General features: G+C 40.9%; 1 protein-coding gene across 3 annotated transcripts in view; it reads right to left on the reverse strand.

Annotated features, from left to right (window-relative positions):
• LOC131427598 (potassium/sodium hyperpolarization-activated cyclic nucleotide-gated channel 2) overlaps window positions 1-21,354 on the reverse strand; it is a 1,904,453-nt gene that overhangs the window by 1,378,515 nt on the left and 504,584 nt on the right. The window contains exon 1 of one of the 3 annotated variants that reach the window (XM_058590945.1): window positions 9,654-9,935. The exons of the other annotated variants lie outside the window; for them this stretch is intronic. Within the exon in view, the coding sequence (XP_058446928.1) occupies window positions 9,654-9,852 (199 nt within the window). The 5' untranslated portion in view covers window positions 9,853-9,935. Of the gene's footprint in view, window positions 1-9,653; window positions 9,936-21,354 lie in introns of those variants that run through there. 3 annotated transcript variants of the gene reach the window in all.

A 21,354-nucleotide genomic window follows, 5' to 3' on the forward strand; every position in this document is an offset into this window, starting at 1 on the left:
ACTCGAGTCTAGGCAGTGTTATGCGTTTCAGAGGAGCTACACGCGATTTGGATGTCAGTAGCTAAACCCGAATGTTGCCGTGTTCATCGACAGATCGCGCATAAATTCATGCCCCGTAGGCAGACTCTGATGCATCCGAAAAAGTATGCAGTTCAACTTTAGAATTTGGCAAAAAAGCGTATGGTCGGTTTTGTATTCAACAATTTTGTGTAGTTGTTTGTGATACGGATCCCATTTTTGTTGGACGATTTCTGGCACTGGTTGATCCCAATCGCTGTGTAGTAACCATAATTCTTGAAGTAACATTTTGCCACGAATAACGACGGGTGCAATTAATCCGAGTGGGTCAAATAATTGTGAGACGGCTGACAAAATTTTTCGTTTGGTATCAGCTACTTCCGTTCGTATGATTTTAGATCCAAATTGTAGTGAATCTTTGTTTGGTTCCCATCCTATTCCCAGGGTGCTTACTGATTCCTGGGGAGCAAACATGATGGTTGATTGCGTCCCGATCTGGTGCTGTTCAAGTCCCTTCAGTACGTCGAGATTATTTGACGTCCACTTGCGCAAAGTGAATCCACCTTTGGAAAGTAAATTATTCAGTGCTTCACGCAACTGAATGGCTTTTTCGACAGTCTCAGCACCTGCTAAGCAATCATCAACGTAGAATCCCTTTCGAAGAGTGTATTCAGCAATTGGATATGCTGCTCCCTCGTCACGTGCTAGTTGTTCGAATGTGCGGGTTGCCAAAAATGATGAAGGGGCTAGACCGTATGTGACTGTCAACAGCTCGCACGATTGGATAGGATCAGAATTATTAAATCTCCAGAATATGCGCTGATAGGCGATTTCATCTGAATGTATAAGCACTTGTCGGTACATTTTCTCAATATCTGATACTAATGCTACGGGGAATGTCCGAAGTATCGAAAATAGGTCGTCTTGAACAACCGGTCCGACGCGTAGAGCGTCATTAAGGGAAAATCCAGTGGACGATTTGGCTGAACCATCGAAAACAACACGTATCTTAGTGGTTGTACTTGAGGTTTTCACGACGGGATGATGCGGAAGGTAAAAGCATTTTGCGGATGACTGCTTCTCAGGAACAACAAGCCGCATGTGACCTAGCGAGATGTATTCATGCATAAATTGATGGTATGCGATTTTGTCGTGAATACGACTTACTTTACTATGAGGTGCCTTTTCAAAACAAAAGACGTACACAGAAAAGGAAAGCAGATTTTAAAATAACCAGACTATTACTAAATGCTACATATCCAGCAAAAAGTATACCAAACTTGAAAGAAAAATCTGTTCTCAACGCCACTAATATACATATTCTCCCCGCAATGGAAACACTGCTTAGTTTGGGACCAAAGTTTTCATTACCTGTTGACCTTAGATGCGTTCGAATCTACCACCTCATTGCCGACATCGAATCCATTCTCACAACAACATCAGACAAGCATATTCAGGATAAAAATAGATGCAACATAGTGACACAAATCCAAAATTACATAACAAGAACCAGAACAACATTAATCAATTTTTAAAATTAACTGAAAATCCACCACCACACGCAGATGAAGAAATATCAAGGCTAAAAGAGAAAACAGCACTCATTCATCACACCATCAATGAAGGACACAATTTTGTCAATGGAGAAAACAGAGATCATAGATCGATCTTTGCGATCTACAGCTTTGCCTCTGTTGGAAATGTCTCATATTTCCAATACTACCAAAACAGTTAATCATCGCACCGATGTACAAGGCCTCAACACCGCTTACGCTGGTATTCTACATTCTATCAAATCCATCAAATACGATAAGAAATGACAACTCTCCGATAAACACCAATACTACCGTACTCTACACAGCACTTTGCTGAGCTTTTCAACGATAACGTTACTTAATAACGTTGATAAGCTTATTGTTTTTGATCACCATGATGAAAGCTTCAGAATAGTCGTTAAACTAAGTAGTTGTGACACTGTACGTGATTTATGCAAACAAAATATTTGTTATGCAGTCAATAGTAAGAATTGTTTTAAATAATTTTTGATTCAGTATTTATGTAAATGACCATTTTCTCGTAGTATCTTGAAGCATGTTCTACAATTGACCAGACAACATAGCGTCAGACATCGACATATTTTGACTATAAACGATAGACTTTAGTAAGTTTTTACATTGTATTATTTGTTCAACGCTCTATGTTTTTGTCAATGTAACACAAAAAATTATCCAGTTTTCCTTGAAAAAGGCCTACATCAAAGGCCGAAACGTCGGACAGTAAACAATATTCGTTTGTATTATAAGACTGAGATATCTCTTGTTGTATCTAACGAATCAAGATAATTTTTGCTACATGCCATCGAAAATATGATCACAATTTTATGATGAAATTTTCAGATGTGTGACATAATCGCAAATAATTTAAAATTAAGCTTTTCTGAAACATTTTGTATGAACGTATTTTGTTCTTAGAAAGAAAACAAAATATCTGCTGCTGTACAACAAATCGTTCGAGAAAAATGTCCGAACAGTGTTTAATATAGTAGTGAGCTCCACAATTTTTTCCTTCTGAAAGGCAGGAATGAATCCCGTACAGCTTTCCGGACAGTTTCTTTCAATTAAATGCAAAACCGTAATGAAATAATCGAAATTTAAATTCTAAATGCTGCTATTTTTATAGCGCCTAGGACCGCCCATTAGTAAAAAAGCTACAAACGAAATCAGTCGTTTTAATGGCTCTAAAAGTTTTCTAAAGAACTATTAGGATTTGTTGTTCGCAAATCGAAGGTAAATATCCTCAGTTCAGTGCAAATCTAGAACAGTTTGGTTAGATTTGTGCACTTTTCGCTGTGTGAAACTCACAATAATCGAAATTAGGTGAAGCCTTCTTTGTTTTTGCGAAAAATGTTCCAGAGTTACATGTCGTAGAGAATTACGCAATTTTACCCTTCTGAATGATAGAAACGAATCCCTACAACATATTGATAGTTTATTTCAATGAATTATGCAAATCCGAAATGAAATAAACGACATTAAAATTCTGTATGCGGCTATTTTTATTATAAAGAACTATACTGGTTATTTCATAATATTTGTGTTTCAGAATGTTTAATCTGTACTTTAGTTCAGGTGCATCGTTTCAAAATCTAGTAGTGAATAAGGGGAATGCTTGCATAATTCATACAATTGATCAACTAATTGATATTCGGAAGTGTTAAGGAACATGTCAGTTGTTTTCGTATTCACGACATCCAGTTATGTCTCTGACATTACCCACCCACCTTTTTAACTCAGAGTCCCGTGCCAATTGTTTCTCTAAATGTTTGAATCATTGCAAAGCGACAGATTGTGATTCTCCTATCATTGCATCAAAATCAGAACGGCGAGGGTTTCGTACACAGTTCTGTAGGGTCTCTTGTAACAGTAGAACAATAACATTGCTCACATTCTCTTTCTTCCATAGAGTAATCACATTTTGCTGATAGCTCCTCAACTCGCCAAAAACGTTCTAACTGTTCTTCCAACGTGTCTAAGCATACAGTCGTTATGTGACAATTAACCGTATCTGAAGATGTCACATTCATATGACCAGAACCAGCTACAACCCAACCAAAGACACTGTCCACTATTTCGGGAAGTCCGCCTGATAGGACTACTCGTGCTGATGACTTGAAACACGCGAAAAAATGCGATATGCCGATTATAAAGGGTGATTTTTTAAGAGCTTGAGAACTTTTTTAAACAATAAAACGCATAAAATTTGCAAAATCTCATCGGTTCTTTATTTTAAACGTTAGATTGGTACATGACATTTACTTTTTGAAGATACTTTCATTTAAATGTTGACCGCGGCTGCGTCTTAGGTGGTCCATTCGGAAAGTCCAATTTTGGGCAACTTTTTCGAGCATTTCGGCCGGAATAGCCCGAATTTCTTCGGAAATGTTGTCTTCCAAAGCTGGAATAGTTACTGGCTTATTTCTGTAGACTTTAGACTTGACGTAGCCCCACAAAAAATAGTCTAAAGGCGTCAAATCGCATGATCTTGGTGGCCAACTTACCGGTCCATTTCTTGAGATGAATTGTTCTCCGAAGTTTTCCCTCAAAATGGCCATAGAATCGCGAGCTGTGTGGCATGTAGCGCCATCTTGTTGAAACCACATGTCTACCAAGTTCAGTTCTTCCATTTTTGGCAACAAAAAGTTTGTTAGCATCGAACGATAGCGATCGCCATTCACTGTAACGTTGCGTCCAACAGCATCTTTGAAAAAATACGGTCCAATGATTCCACCAGCGTACAAACCACACCAAACAGTGCATTTTTCGGGATGCATGGGCAGTTCTTGAACGGCTTCTGGTTGCTCTTCACTCCAAATGCGGCAATTTTGCTTATTTACGTAGCCATTCAACCAGAAATGAGCCTCATCGCTGAACAAAATTTGTCGATAAAAAAGCGGATTTTCCGAATGGACCACCTAAGACGCAGCCGCGGTCAACATTTAAATGAAATTATCTTCAAAAAGTAAATGTCATGTACCAATCTAACGTTTAAAATAAAGAACCGATGAGATTTTGCAAATTTTATGCGTTTTATTGTTTAAAAAAGTTCTCAAGCTCTTAAAAAATCACCCTTTAATATCGATTTGGCATCGCTTATAGAAATTTGGATCCGCCATGAAAAGATCCTTAGGAAGGTTCCTGTCATCGATGGGCACATCGTGCTCGGGCATGTCCGCTGTGACCTGTGACAGGACAATAAATTTAATCTCACGGGAGGAATCTGCTTTTCGAGAACGAATTGTCGTAAACACAGTGTCTGTTGCCCGCATTGTTAGTCCTCCTGGTCCTTGAAGTTGTACATTTACTCGTTTACGTTTCAGTCGAAGAATTTGCACCATACGATCAGAGATGAGATTGGGTTGAGAAGCAGAGTCTAATAGTGCCCTGGCTAAATGCTCCTGGCCATAGGTATCGACGACACTAAGAACAACAGGCAGCATGAACACGTTTCCTATTTGCTTTGCTTGGGTGGAAAGTGCAGAATAAGAAACACTAGTCGTGGAAGTGTCAGTTATTATTGGTGTGTGATTTACATTACAGGTTGTCGCAACATTTGTTTTGACTGATATTTGTGGACGATTGCAGGTAGCGGTAAGGGTCTGAAACAGATTCTCTTTCGAAGTGCATTCTGCATAACCCGGATGAAGAGTGGTATGATGACGTTTATCACAGGTACGGCAGCTAGTCTGACTGGGACAATTACCGACAAAATTATCGTCACGCAAGCAATTGAAGCAAAGTCGCTTCTGGTTGACCAACTTTAGCCTATCTCGTAGAGATATTCGTTTGAACGACTGATGTCATTTTTCTTCAATGAATTTTCTTCAGTAATGGCATTGGTAGAAAAACTCATTGAAGTGTTTTTTTGTTTGTGTTCTGCGAAGGAGGCCGCGAATGATGTAGGTTTAATAAAGGCATTAGAAGTAGCTAACGACTGTGATGAATCATGGTTCACTAAGATGGACTCAAGCACGCGCATTCTTCGTTGAAGGAACTCGACCAAATTTGCATACGTTGGGTTTTCAAGAGTAGAAGCGTGATCCTCCCAGGACCGAAGTGTCTGATCGTGAAGTCTAGTGCACAGCAAGTGTTCTAATATTGTGCTCCAGGCCTCAGTCGGCTCGCCTACTTGCCTTTGTGTGTCGCTCAAATTCGTCCACAAGTCCATGCAAAGCGATGGCAGATTCTTCTCTCATTCTTGGCGTTTCAAGTAAGGCCTGTAGATGACGCTTTTTGAGAAGATATTCATTCGAATAACGAGATACAAGGGCTTCCCATGTAAGTTGATAGTTTGCCGTACTAATTGAAATCGACTCGATCACTTGGGCAGCATCACCTTTCAATTATTTCAATTCTTTCAGTCGTAGACCACGCGGGTCTCTGCTGTATACAGGAGGCGTCTCCATTCAACTCGGTTCATTGCTGTTCGCCGCCAGCCTCGGTAGCTGCGAAGGGTCCGCAGGTCGTCCTCAATCTGATCGATCCATCTTGCCCGCTGTGCGCCTCTTCTTCTTGTACCGGTCGGATCATTGTCGATAATCATTTTAACCGGGTTGTTCTCCGACATTCTAACAACATGCCCGGCCCACCGTAACCGCCCGACCTTGGCCGTTTGGACGAGGGTTGGTCCTCCCAGCAACTGGTGCAGTTCATGGTTCATTCGCCTTCTCCACCTACCGTCTTCCATCCGCACTCCACCGAAGATGGTTCGCAACACCTTCCGTTCAAAAACACCTAGTGCACGTTGAACCTCCGCAAGCATTGTCCAGGACTCGTGCCCGTAGAGGATAACCGGTCTAATCAGCGTTTTGTAGATAGTTAACTTCGTACGACGGCGAATTTTGCTCGATGGAAGCGTCCTGCGCAGTCCAAAGTAAACACGATTTCCTGACAATATGCGTCTCTGAATTTCTCTGCTGGTGTCATTATCGGCAGTCACCAGTGAGCCCAAGTACACGAACTCGTCGACCATTTCGATTTCATCACCACCAATCAGAACTCGTAATGGGTGGCTGACGTTATCTTCTCTCGAGCCCCTGCCTTTCATGTACTTTGTCTATGACACATTGATGTCTAATCCGATCCGCTTGGCCTCAGCTTTTAGTCCGATGTGCGTATCTTCCATCTTCTCAAAGTTGCGTGCTATAATATCAATATCATCAGCGAAACCAAGTAGCTGGACGGACTTTCTGAAAATCGTGCCACTCGTGTCTATCCTCGCTCTTCTTATCACACCCTCCAAAGCAATGTTGAATAGCAGACACGAAAGGCCATCACCTTGCCGTAGCCCTCTGCGAGTTTCGAAGGGACTCGAGTTTATCCCCGATACTCGAACAACGCACATCACTCGATCCATCGTAGCCTTGACCAATCGTATCAGTTTGTCCGGGAATCCGTAGTCGTGCATGATTTTCCATAGCTGTTCTCGATCGATTGTGTCGTAGGCTGATTTGAAATCGATGAATAAGTGATGTGTGGGCACATTGTATTCGCGGCACTTTTGCAACACCTGGCGGATGGCGAACACTTGGTCCGTGGTAGCGCGTTCGCCCATAAATCCTGCCTGATATTGTCCCACGAATTCGTTTGCAATCGGTGAAAGTCGACGGCATAAGATCTGGGAGAGTACCTTGTAGGCGGCGTTCAGCAGAGTTATCGCGCGGTAATTGCAGCAATCCAGCTTATCGCCCTTTTTGTAGATGGGACACACGATTCCTTCCATCCATTCCTCCGGTAAAATCTCGTCCTCCCAGATCTTGGTAACGACCCAGTGCAGTGCTTTCACTAGTGCATTACCACCGTGTTTTAGTAGCTCGCTTAGTAGTTGGTCAACGCCAGCGGCCTTATTATTTTTCAACCGGCTTACCACCTCCTCCACTTCTTGGAGGTCTGGGACCGGCAGTCTATCGTCCTCCGCACGCGTTCCCAAGTTCGTTACCGCGCCGCTACTATCGTATTCCGCCACATCGCCATTGAGGTGCTCGTCGAAATACTGCCGCCACCTCTCGATCACCTCACAGTCGTTCGTGAGAAGATCCCCGTTGGTGTCCTTGCACATATCGGCCTGTGGCACATGGCCTCTGCGCGAACGGTTCACCTTCTCGTAGAACTTCCTTGTGTCATTAGCACGGAACAGCTATTCCATCGCTTCGCGATCTCGGTCTTTCTGTTGGCGCTTTTTTCTACGGGATATCGAGTTTAGTCTGTTCCGCGCCTGTCTGTATCGCTCCTCGTTTGCTCTCGTCCGGTGTTGCAGCTTGCTCGCCCAAGCTGCATTCTTCTCGGCCACTAACTGTTCACATTCGTCGTCGAACCATTCGTTCCTCACATTCGGAGCCGCCGTACCTAGCATTGCTGATGCAGTGCTACCTATGGCAGAACGGATGTCTCTCCAGCCATCTTCAAGAGTAGCTGCACCAAGCTGCTCTTCCGTTGGTAGTGCCACTGCCAACTGCTGCGCGTAATCTTGGGCTACTCCAGTATCCCGGAGCCGCGCGATGTTAAACCGCGACGTTCGGTTTCGACGTTGGGTAGCCACCGTCGAAAGTTTTGAGCGCATGCATACAGCAACCAAGTAGTGGTCCGAATCTATATTCGCACTGCGGTAGGTGCGAACATTGTTGATGTCCGAGAAAAATTTTCCGTCGATCAAAACGTGGTCGGTTTGGTTTTCGGTCTGTTGGTCAGGTGATCTCCAGGTGGCTTTGTGGATATCCTTGCGGGGAAAGAAGGTGCTTCTGACTACCATTCCTCGGGAGGCCGCAAAGTTGACACACCGTTGGCCGTTGTTATTCGATGCGGCATGCAGACTGTTCGGCCCGATTACCGGTCGATACATTGCCTCCCTTCCTACCTGGGCATTCATGTCCCCGATGACAATTTTTAAGTCTCTGCGTGGGCAGCCGTCATAGGCTTGTTCCAACTGCACGTAGAACGCTTCTTTCTCGTCCTCGGGTCTCCCTTCATGTGGGCAGTGCACGTTGATGATGCTGTAATTGAAAAAACGGCCTTTAATTCTCAACTTACACATTCTAGCGTTGATCGGCTGCCACCCAATCACTCGCTGATGCATCTTGCCCAGCACTATAAAGCCAGTTCCCAGCTCGTTCGTTGTGCCACAGCTTTGGTAGAAGGTAGCCGCTCGATGTCCGCTTTTCCACACCTTCTGTCCCACCCAACAAAGCTCCTGCAGCGCTACGACGTCGAAGCTGCGAGGATTTAGTTCGTCGTATATTATCCTGTCGCAGCCTGCGAAACCTAGCGACTTGCAGTTCCATGTTCCAAGTTTCCAATCGTAGTCCTTTTTTCGTTGCGTGGGTCTAGGCCGATTGTTCCGGGTCGTATTCTCTCCTGTATCATTCGTAATAGGTGTTTTACGGGCGGCTTATTAGGCCTGCGTCAACCCCCTGTCTCGCCGGAGGATCATCGTGCTTGCTCTGTTTAACGTCCCAACTAGCACTAGGACGATCCCGTTGGTGGGGTTGCCACCTTGGATTTAGCTGGACGGGATACAGCATTTCATACTCAGCCGCTGGATACCAGAAAAGACGCTGTTTGAAGCCGCTCCTAACATGGAGTACAGACGCTCCGACATCCTCTAAAGAGGACCCTCTTCCCTGTCAGCATACGACCAAGGTCCCACCGGGGTTGGTTACCCGATCTTTCCTATGGTTGCTCGTACCTCAGCCGGCACCGCGGGTAGGTAGGGATAGGAGTTACTGGACAAGAGGCTAAGAACCACATTGGGGCCTGAATTGCGCATTGTCCAGTCATTTACCAACCATCACCTTTCAATGCAGCACGCTAATAGTGGAATATTTGTTTGTCGGCCACCTCTGTATTGGAATGAATCAGAGCGTAAAATGTATCATGAAAAGCGAGCCAGTCTTGGTAGTCGCCAGTAAATTCGGGTAAAGAAATCGTCGATAATTTTAAACCGACAAGACTAGAAGCTGTTCGAGTAGGGTGGTTTCCAAGGAGATCAACCATCGAAGGAGTAGTAGGTTTCCTAGAAATTAGACCAGCTTTTATTCTAAAAAGTTTCGTCTCAAACTCCGAACGAAACTGCAAGTTGCTTACCATTCCTTTGTCGTTTATTTCCATTTCTTCCAGCTCTGTTTGTACTTCCTAGCACATCCAGATTGTCTAGTCTCAAAGACAGTTCAAAGGCATCCCGTTCGGCCAGAAAACGTTGCAGAAACGTGTCAGTGCGATCAATTGCAGCAAGCAGTGTAGTTCTTCGTGCCTTCAGCTGCTGTTCTCTTCTATCGTTGCTCATGTTTTCCTTAACGTATAACGGCGAGGTTGGTAATCAGCACCTGAGAAAATAAGACCAGGTAGCACTGGCGATAGAAAGAATTAGGCTTGGAAAGGTACTAACCTAATCCAAGGCTAAATATTCCTTGTACAAGAATATGTCAGCTCCTCCCAAAGGTGGCTCGCGTGTAGGTAGCAGCAAATCGTTGAAATTGGTGGTAGTTGAGATATGCCAGTCGATGATCACGACGTTATCCTTCATGCATCAATGTGTAAATGTTCCAAATAAGCGGAACTTAGATCAGTGGTTGAATCAGTGGAGAAAACAAGTAGAAAGCGAATCTAAATGCACCTGTAAAGGTATAGAACGTTGTTGGAAAGCCAATTACCTGGTGGCTTTAAGAACAAAGCCTTGTATGTTATAATAGCGACAGCGTAATTGGCGAATTACATCCAAATCGAGCGTGGTGGCGGTCGATTCAAATGCCGATGATGGCGTCTTATGAAGACTATTGTGCAAAACAATATTCCAACCTGATATTTGATACTAACGGCGGCTGTCAGCCTTTAAGTTGTAGATTCTAACTAATCCTGGTCATGGCACCAGTTTATGTTGTGACCGGTAGAAAACAGCAAACCGGGTAGTACAAGCAGCAGGCTTCTTTAGTTGGTCTTCACAAGACAATTGCTTTAAACTCAAAAGAAGCTTCACACACAGATTTATTACTTCACGAACTTAACTACGTTGTGGTTTAATTACAAGTGAGGTTTTATATTTTCGTATAACCCTATTCAACTAGTTTCCTATCTCAGAAATAATGTACTAGAATAGAAAATGCGCAGGGTATGATGCCATCTACTCTGTACTAAAACTCTCAAGCTTTATCCTACCTTAAACAAGATGTTTATAGAAAGGAATGAGCTAAACGAGTGTATTATTTACCTCATTTTATATGAAGCAATACAAATAAGACTCCGCCAACATTAACATTAGTTTTTCTTGCTGCTTCAAAGGCTTACCTTATTTTAAATTGCAGTCAGGTCCAGATGATTTTGTTGTGAATACGACTTACTTTACTATGGGGTGCCTTTTCAAAATTAGCCATATGGAAGAATGGGCAGAACTTAATCGTGAATATCTCGACTTGTAATAACGGCAACAACATAATTATTTCACCATTTCATCAAAAGTATGATCAGGAACTTAGGATAATATTTTGAACATTATGAGATAACCACAAACAACTCAAAAATTAAGTTTTCTAAAACTTTTAAAACAACACGGAAAACTCTTTGCTTTGCATTTGTTTGGCTTTTTCGCGCAAGGACGACGATTTTGAGGTAGACAGGAACATATCTTCATTTGAATCCGTATAAAAGGGGAACCGTGGACGAAAATCGATCATCATTCGTCATCTAACACTCGATGTGGATAGACGAATAACCTACTACGACTAATTTCGATTTTGTTTTATTTTTTATTCACAGTTTCTACCTACCCAAGCTATGGGTAAAACGCGTCATAGATCCGAGAAGGATCCAAAGGATGCTACGCGTCTGAAGCGAAGTGATGTACAGGTAAACGACCGTTTGCTGAGTAAAAACCAATATGCTGATCTGCCAGTTGATGTCGAAGAGGAACTGCAGAAGAAGGAAAAAATGCCGCCTTTCTACCTGAAGGGCTTCCCACCAACTCTACGCTCGGATTTCAACACACTGATCAGCAAAGGACTACAGGCAACAATCCGTTTATGTACTGGAGGCTACAAAATAACTGTTCCGGCTTTGAACCACTACAAAGGAGTGGAATGTTATCTGAAGCAGACAAGAGTGGAATACTTCACACACGATATTGCCGCCAACAAACCTATGAAGGTTGTACTTCGAGGACTACCCGATATGATGGAAGCCGAACTAAAGCAGCACTGTCGGAGGCTGGATTAAAGCCTATGATGGTATTCAAAATGAAACGACATAATACGGACAAAAAGTTTAGAGATCAACTGTAATTGATTCATCTGGAGAAGGGCTCCATCACCATGAGTCAACTGAAAACGATTAAATCGTTATTTCACATAATCATCTCATGGCAAAAGTATAAACCGGTACATCGGGATGTCATACAATGCACGAACTGTTTGAACTACGGTCATGGAGCGAGGAATTGCCACATGAAAAGTCGGTACGGGAAATGTGCCGAACCACACAATACCAACGATTGCCTACTAGATGACAACGCTGTAAAATGTGTGAACTGTGATGGCGACCATCCATCTACTAGCAAATCGTGTCCCAAACGTGCTGAGTTTACAAAAATTCGACAACAGGCGTCCCGTAAACAATCAACGCGCAAGAATGTTCCACAGAAGGATGAAATTAATTTCCTACGGCTCCCACCGAAGAGGGATATTCCGAATTTGCCGCCACTTCCTCGCAGCAATCCAAAGACTTCAGCCGCATCTCAAAAAGAATCTTCCTCAAGAATCCCTCCTGGATGGGGCAATAATCAACCACAAGCAAAGGATGACTCTGGTCATTTATTCTCTGCTGAACAACTGATCGTCATTTTTGAAACAATGACAACAAAGCTACGAAACTGCAGAACGCGGTTAGAGCAAATCAACGCCTTAGGCAAATTCATCATCGAATATGCAATATAATGAGTTGGTTATAGTAAATTGGAATGCTTGCTCACTCAGGAGCAAAACTGCTGAATTGTCCGACTTTCTTCAAGAGAAGAATGCCGATATTGCTATTTTAACTGAAACTCATCTTAAACCTGAAATTTCTATTTTTATTTCCAATTATAGGATTCACAGGCTCGACAGGACAACTACCAGAGGAGGGGGAGTTGCCATTGCCGTTAAACGATCCATTCAGCACAGGCTTCTGTCAGCCTTTAAATTGCAACTCATAGAAGCCATCGGAATTGAGATTACAACGACGATGGGACCCATCATCATCATTGCAGCGTACAGCCCCAAACAAACCAATCTTCGAGATAGTACGAGTGCATCATTGAAGCGAGATGTGGCTATTCTCACTCGACGACAGAACTAATTCATCATTGCTGGGGACCTGAACGCACGGCATGAGCTGGGGGGAAACAGAAGACATAATCGAAACGGATTCGTACTTGCCGAAGATTACGAAGCTGGACAATACAACATCCTCGCTCCGGATACCAACGCGGCTTTTCAGATCGGGAGTTCATTCCATTTTGGATATATTCATCAGCAACATCGCCACAGACAGCTCTCCGGTTGTCTTCAACGAGCGCTCTTCCGACCACTTTCCAGTAATATTGACGTTGGGATCTTCACCAGAAACAGTGCCTTTTCAACCACGGAGGAACTATTATCGCACCGATTGGGTCCAATTTCAACAAATCGCTGACCAACTTATTAATATCGATTTGCCACTTGATTCCCCGATGGAAATCGATGCGGCCCTATCTTCCTTCCAGCATTCAATCACAGTCGCTCGTGATAGGACGGTTCCAGTACAACATATGCCGAGTTCCTCTCTTCAAATTGACAGTGTCACCAAGAAACTCATCCGACTTCGAAATATCTACCGGAGGCAGTATCAACGAACTGGTATCCTAGATAGGAAGACTTCTTATAACAACTTAACTAGGATAATCCAGGAAAGGATATCTGAGCTTCGCAACAGGAACTTCCAGCAAAACCTTCGAGAAATTCTCCCACATTCAAAGCCCTTCTGGTCCCTAACGAAGGTGCTTAAGAAAAAACCGAAGCCTATTCCTCCTCTGATGTCACCCCAGGAAGCAGCTGAAGGAATACTTTTAATCACACCAGTAGAGAAGGCAAATGCGCTAGCAGTTTGTGTGTTCTCACAATTTAGGACTTAACATTGTTAGTCCACATGAAAGAGCCGTTGCTGATAGCGTAACGGAAGTTGACCAATCAGACAGCTTGGTTCCTGAGGAAAGTAGAGTCACTGCGAATGAGCTGAAAACTGTTGTGAAAAAAACCAATAATATGAAGGCTCCCGGTTTCGACAACACATTCAACATTGAGCTGAAACATTTGAGTATTAGCTCATTTGTCTTCTTAGCTAAAATTTTTAACAGGTGCTGGGAGCTTGGTTACTTCCCTTCAAAGTGGAAGTTAGTTGAAGTTATCCCAGTTTTGAAACCGGGGAAAGATCCTTCCCTTTCCAAGAGCTATCGGCCCATCAGCTTACTCTCTGCCCTATCCAAGCTGTTTGAAAAGTCAATACAAAGGCGAATTCTTGCTTTCGCAGATGAACAGGATATATTTCTGGAAGAACAGTTTGGGTTCCGGAAAGGAAGATCCACCATCCACCAACTCACAAGGGTTAACAACGTCATCCAGCAAAACAAATCAGTGTCCAAAACGACTGCCATGGCAATATTGGATATTGAAAGGCATGCGATAATGTGTGGCACGATGGAATGGTGTTCAAACTGCATCGGTATAATTTTCCCATGTATCTTATTAAAATTATCAAAAATTATCTTGCAGATAGAGCATTCCAGGTTTCTCTGAATAATGCACTTTCAGAAAGATTTACTATTCCTGCTGGTGTACCCCAAGGAAGTATCTTAGGTCCCATCCTATACAACATTTTTACATCAGACATTCCACCTCTTCCGGGTGATGGTGTTCTGTCACAATTTGCTGATGATACTGCCATTCTTTACAAAGGTCGTGTCATTATTGCTCTGAAGAATAAACTACAGACAGGTCTGGACGCTTTAACGGAATATTTTACAAGCTGGAAAATTGTGATCAATGCAGCAAAAATTCAGGTCATCTTGTTTCCACATTCAAGATCTCCAAAACTTGTTCCATCAGACGAATGCAGAATACGATTCGGTGATGAGGTCATTCAATGGTCCGATGAAGTTATCTATCTAGGACTCACTTTTGACAGACATCTGATATTCAGGTCACAGGTTGACAAAATCGTTCAAAAATGCAGCATACTCATTAGGTCTCTGTATCCGCTGATTTGTAGAGAATCTAAACTGTGCCTGAAGAATCAGATGGCTGTTGCAGTTTGTAGAAGTTCCTGCTGATTTGCCATTTAAAATGCATAGCACCGACTCAGAAGCCATTCATTTCGAATTTGGCTGTCGTTGTCATCGTGTTGATTATGGTGCGATCGAGGAATCTCCAAGCGAAATACAAAGCTAGTTAACGCAAGCGGAAGAATCAGGAGACTACAACAGAACACATATCAGTATCGGCTGTCAATGGTATCCATCGGAATTTGAACTCAACTCGTCACTCTCCATCACGAACGCCTTCATAAAATGGTCTTTTCAGAACCACCAATATTTTATCATAAAGAACTATACTGGTTATTTCGTAATATTTGTGTGTCAGAATGTTTAATGTAACTAATCTGTACTGTAGTGTAGGTGTATCGTTTCAAATTCTAGTAGTATAAAAGGGCAAAACTTGCACAATTCACACAATCGATCAACTAATTGATATTCGGAAGTGTAAAGAAAAAGTATCCGTTGTATTCGTATTCGCGACATCCAGTTATGTCTCTGACATTACACACCTGTACTTTTTTTTCGTAAATTAGTCATCGACAAGTTCGGACGTATTTTTCATTGGCTCCTAGTGCCGCGCACGAAATATTTTTTCTTGTTTATTTTAACTGTTTTTGTTTGTTCGGTATGAATCAACATTGAATGAATAACAATCCGAATTCTACGCTCGAGTTGGACTTTCTAGAGGAGTTGAAGTATTTATCAACAAATATTGCTGGAATTCAAATTGTTGTATCATCATCATCAACACCTGACTCATGCCCCAGTTTGGATGACGAATTGAACTGTAAAAAACCCGACTATTCTGGGTGGCGTTTATTAGGCATCAAAATAATAATCAGCGATAAGTCAAGAAGGTGCAAAAAGCGAAATTTTCCTCCTAACAATGCCCAGAAAGGCACATATGAAAAGTTTCTGCATGTTGCTGATGAAATTGTGACTAAGCATCCATCGGAAGTTAAAATTCATATATATGGAGACTTTAATCACCGCAATATCGACTTTATTCCAGACGCTGAAAATGATAGCATTTTACATTCCTACTTCCTTCCTGGGGAGAATGAAACACTTCATTACTTGTTCGACAAAATATCCGGGTTAGGTCTTAATCAAATACCATTGTGGAATAATGAAACTTTTCATACAGCAATCTGTTAAGTTCAGTAATGACTAACAGGACTTTCGGACGACTTACACTTGATACACGTCTATCCAGTACAAGCTTTCAGTTATCACTATACACAGAAAGAAAAGATGAAACTTAAACGACATATAAACCGATAGTACTATGAAATAGACATACGTTGAAACGAAAATCTGATTTAAATTCATGATTGATGTAAAATTACATTAATATTCATTTAGTATTTCATTGCAAAAGACAGTATATTTACAAACCTCTTAGTTTTGTAATGTAACTTTCCATTCAATTGCCTGCTCCAAATATGTGCATGAAAATAAATGGAAATTCATAAAATATTTTTATCTGTGTACTTTATTACGGATTTTGCTGTCTACTTGAGAGCTGGGATTCCTATCCCTATTCCTATTCCTTAAATTCACAAACCAATTCTTACATTATTGTTCAATAAAATTTCATTCATTATTTATTTATTATGTTTTTTCCTTTGTGTTCCTTTTTTTACTAACCGTTCCAAATTTAGGTTTTTGAATTTATATTTTCTTTGTCTAGTAGATCGACGTAATGACTGATTTTTTAATATTTTAGCGACTGGTTTAGATGACGGATTGCGTCCCGTGTTTTCTATTGTACTTTTTTGTGTGTCTCAATCTTGATTACTAGGTTCCTGTTTGACTTTTAACTCGTAAACAGCACAATTCTTCAATGTGAAAAGTGTTTGGGAGATAAATTTCAATTGATTTTTTTTCGAATGTCACCATTTGTGTCTATCAGATATGTGAATTTCGATAACCTTCTTAAAGTTATGCCTTCCATGCTAACGTGCACAGTGAAAATATTATCGAACTCTTGTGCAACGTGATCGGCATTAGTCTTGGTCATTCTCCGGATTTCAATCCACCGAGAATATGCGTCAACCAATATTAAAAATGTGCAATTGAATTTGTGAAAAAACACAGACTGCTTTTAGTAATGTTTGCGATTTGGCACTGGCACGTCCGTTATCACTTTCACTTTCTCTGGATTTGGCGACACCTGCCTCCGAAAGAATGTGACCCAAATAATTCACTTTGGGGATAAACCATTGGCATTTATCGGCATTGATTTAAACGTTCTGATGCATTAACCTTTCCAACACAATTTCGATCTTGCTCAATAGCTTACTATCTGAATCTGCCCAGATGAGGATATGATCTATATATGTTTGGACTTCAGGAATATCTCTTAAAATGGAGTCCATGACTGCTTGGAAAATCGAAGCTGCTGGTTTTATCCCGAGAAGTAACCTGCGGTAAGCGTACAAACCTTTGTGAGTATTAATTACTAATAATTTTTCGGATGCTGCAGACACTACATGCTGTTGATAAGCTCTTTTTAAATCGATTAGTGCAAATTTTGTTGCACTCCTTTTATTTGTAATAAGGTTATCTATAATTGGGAGAGGATAATGATGTGTTATTATGTATGGGTTTACAGTCTTAGACCCATCCATGCAAACTCGGATATCTTTTTTATTTGGTTTCACTACCACTACTATGGGGGACGCTCATTCGGCGTACTCAACCTTTCCAATTATTCCCATACCTTCTAACTTATTTAGATGAGCGACCACGGTATCACGGTGCTTAAAAGCGACTACGATGGTGATTTTTGCAACATAAATTCAGGCGTTATGTGTGATTTTTGCAACGATGGTAATTCTTGCAACAAAAATCAGTGAAAAGCACGTCGAATTCTTTTTAATCGGAATCATAACAATTAAAATATTATGCTTTTGAAAAACGACGACGCCGAAAATAACGTGTTTACCTGCGTTCATTGCCTCAGTTTTGATTTTGTGTTTCAGAATTTAAACACTTAAACAAACTGCATGAAAAAACACGTGTGAATCAAACCTCTTAAAAAGATTCTCTATGTCGAATTCTTGCAAATACCGCGGATCGATTTTTCCTTTTATGTTACTTTCCAAAACATCGTTTGCAAAGTCGTCTAGCTTGTGTTGTTATGTCTATGAAACAAATTAATCAAAGTCAATTTTTGATGTGGAACACATCTTTATTAGGGGTGCAAATCACAAACTACACGTAGAAATGTGGTCAGGTTTTAAACACTTACAGCTCAGTCAGTTTTGTATCAATTATTAATATTATTTCATCATTTGATAGGAAATATTTCTACGTATTGATTTGAATGTTCATAGCCATGTATTTTGAATTGTATATCATTGAAATGTTGATTAATAGCTAGCAGTGTCCTATTTTGTCTGCAAAAAATCTCCAGCATACCGGATTTCCCTGCCATAGTCGACGGTTTTGAAGGAGTAAGCGATGTATCAAAGAGAGAGCATCGCTCTGATTGGTCAATCGATGCAAAAGCGAAGCTGTTGGAAGCACGCGAATCTATAAATAGAAGCGAAATTAAAGCTAACGTTTCAGTCCTTCTCGTAGCAAGCTAGAGGTAGGTTGCTGCTAGACAGCAAGAGAGAAACGTTATAAAACGAGCTTCAAATCGTTTTATAACGTTTCTCTCTTGCTGTCTAGCAGCAACCTACCTCTAGCTTGCTTGCTGTGCGTATTACATTTCTCTCCATTCTCTCTCGTAAATGTATAAAAAGACTCACGATGTGGCCGGGTGGCCAAGAAAGTTTTGATATTTTCGGTTACAAGTTTGATTACATCACATAAAATCCAATAAAGCTACCGCTTGTTTGGCAACCTTGCTGAGCCGATTTTATTCCTCTCTCATGTTTCGTTACGTTACCAGGGAACTAAAATGGCGCCACCATACAAATCGACTAACCTTTACAAAAATAACTTTCCCTTCACTTTTATCGCGACAACATATATGTTTTTATGCACTAATCGCATCTAAATGAAATTATCTAGACATTGTCAGGATAGATTTTTGATCCATGCTTTTGAAGGCAAGATATTCAGTGAACAATTTGAAAGACGGCGTTTTCAGCTATGCAATTCTTCCTTCAGAAAAAAGACTTTCCCGACCGCTAAAGTCAAACAATCATTCTGAAATTTTCACAGAATAATCTAAACTAATCTTCTACGAGATTGTCAGTTGGGTTTTTTGATAGTCGTCACCGTTTCTGAGAAAATCAGATTTGAAGCGTGAAAATAGCCCTTTAAAACGCCCTAAAACACACTAGTCTCAGCCCTTAATTGGTATGCTCTGATCTTGTGTCATGCAAGCTCGGAATTCCTTGTTATGTCGTTTCCCCATGAGAAATTGACAACTACCTCTGGATAAATTTTGAGTGCTTAAGATTAATTTCTAATTTATATTAGATGAACTCGATTGATAATGAGAAACAGTTTATCGCTTCAACCGAAATCGCAGAATGGTAGAGAAACTTAACGCTAAAAAATTGCTTGCATTATAAACTTGAACACAAGCTTGGCGAAGAGAAGCTTAAATATCGAAATCGCAAGTATGTACAAACATATAATTGCATACATTTGGGATATTGGTGTAATTTCGTCGGTCATAAAACAAATGCAAATCAAGACAAATGATGTTCGGTGTTGGTTCGGATTGATTGAACTTTTTGATTGTAGATCATTAGAAATTTTGGTTGCCTTGTTCCACATCAACGGTTCGAACAACCCCATGGGGCTGATCCTTGTAGTTTTTTCTGATTTTCGTTAGATGGTGTTCCAAAGTCACAATCGAATTTATCTCGAAATATTAGTCTAGCAGCAACGGTCACATCAAATATGTAAGAATACATTCAAACCAAATGTAACATTGATGTTTGTCAAATGAAAAGCGTAGCCGTGCTAAGTCTCTTATGAAGTCAATTTTCGGTTCATTATCTTTAATTTTATGTTATGTTTAATTCTCTATCAGCCGATGGGTATAACAACATGATTATTAAATGAATATGCTTCAGTATCAAGTAAGCATTTTCAGTAGGTCTTGCTTTTCAATGTCTGCTTTTTGCTCTACCATTAATCTATTAAGCAATCTATCACATCACTTGAGGCAAATGGTTCGAAGTGATATACGGGTAGAAAACTGTAGTTACGAGCTTTGAAAGAAACCAATGATTAACCATGATTAATTTTCATGGGAGAAGAGTTATTGCTCATGGTTTCATGAGAAGTTAAAATGATTGGTTTCATGATTTTTTAATCATGACAGCAGTAACGGATTTCTTTCCGTGTTGGTATTACATTCCTGTAGTGAAATTCGACCTTCTGTTTCAACAGACTTCGCAGCCGATTCAGCGTGTACAGAAGCATTGCATGGCTAGAGCTACGACTCTCCTGACACTACGAATCCTTCCAGGTCGGAGCTCGAACATACGACAACTGGTTTATAAGACCAGCACCCTATGTATTGAACCGCCAACCCGGGACAGCGACTGTATATGGTTTGTGTATAAAAGGTCTAGCAGTACTATATATCCTAATATCTACCTCTATTTTTTATGGGTTCTGTTAGGTTGTCATCGAAAACCAGTGCGTACTCCGATTAAGATTTGTAACAATTTTTCTTATCCACGCTTGCTTCTCATTCTCGTTGATAGTATTGAGACTAAGGGACGGGTATAGTGTGATGGGTTAGTCGATGCCTTGCACGCAACCCGCCTGGGTTCGATTCCCAACCCCGCACATAGGGTCAGAAAGTTTTTCTGGCCCAAAGAGGCGAATGACCTTAAGATTAAAACCTCTATAATCGAAACAAATAAAAAAACTACAAGGATCAGCCCCACGGGGGTTGTTCGAGCCGTTGATGTGGAACAAGGCAACCAAAATTTCTAATGATCTACAATCAAAAAGTTCAATCAATCCGAACCAACACCGAACATCATTTGTCTTGATTTGCATTTGTTTTATGACCGACAAAATTACACCATTATCCCAAATATATGCAATTATATCTTTGTACATACTTGCGATTTCGATAATTAAGCCTCTCTTCGCCAAGCTTGTGTTCAAGTTTTTTATGCAAGCAGTTTTTTAGCGTTTAGTTTCTCTACTATTCTGCGATTTCGGTTAAAGCGATAAACTATTTCTCATTATCAATCGAGTTCATCTAATATAAATTAGAAATTAATCTTATGCACTCAAAATTTATCCAGAGGTAGTTGTCAATTTCTCATGGGGAAACGACATAACATGGAATTCCGAGCTTGCATGACACAAGATCAGAGCATACCAATTAAGGGCTGAGGCCAGTGTGTTTTAAGGTGTTTAAAAGGGTTATTTTCACGCTTCAAATCTGATTTTCTCAGAAACGATGACGAATATAAAAAAACCCAACAGACAATCTCTTAGAAATTTAGTTTAGATTACTCTGTGAAAATTTTAGAA

Source organism: Malaya genurostris, chromosome 2 (assembly GCF_030247185.1).
Source record: "Malaya genurostris strain Urasoe2022 chromosome 2, Malgen_1.1, whole genome shotgun sequence".
NCBI classification, from domain to species: domain Eukaryota; kingdom Metazoa; phylum Arthropoda; class Insecta; order Diptera; family Culicidae; genus Malaya; species Malaya genurostris.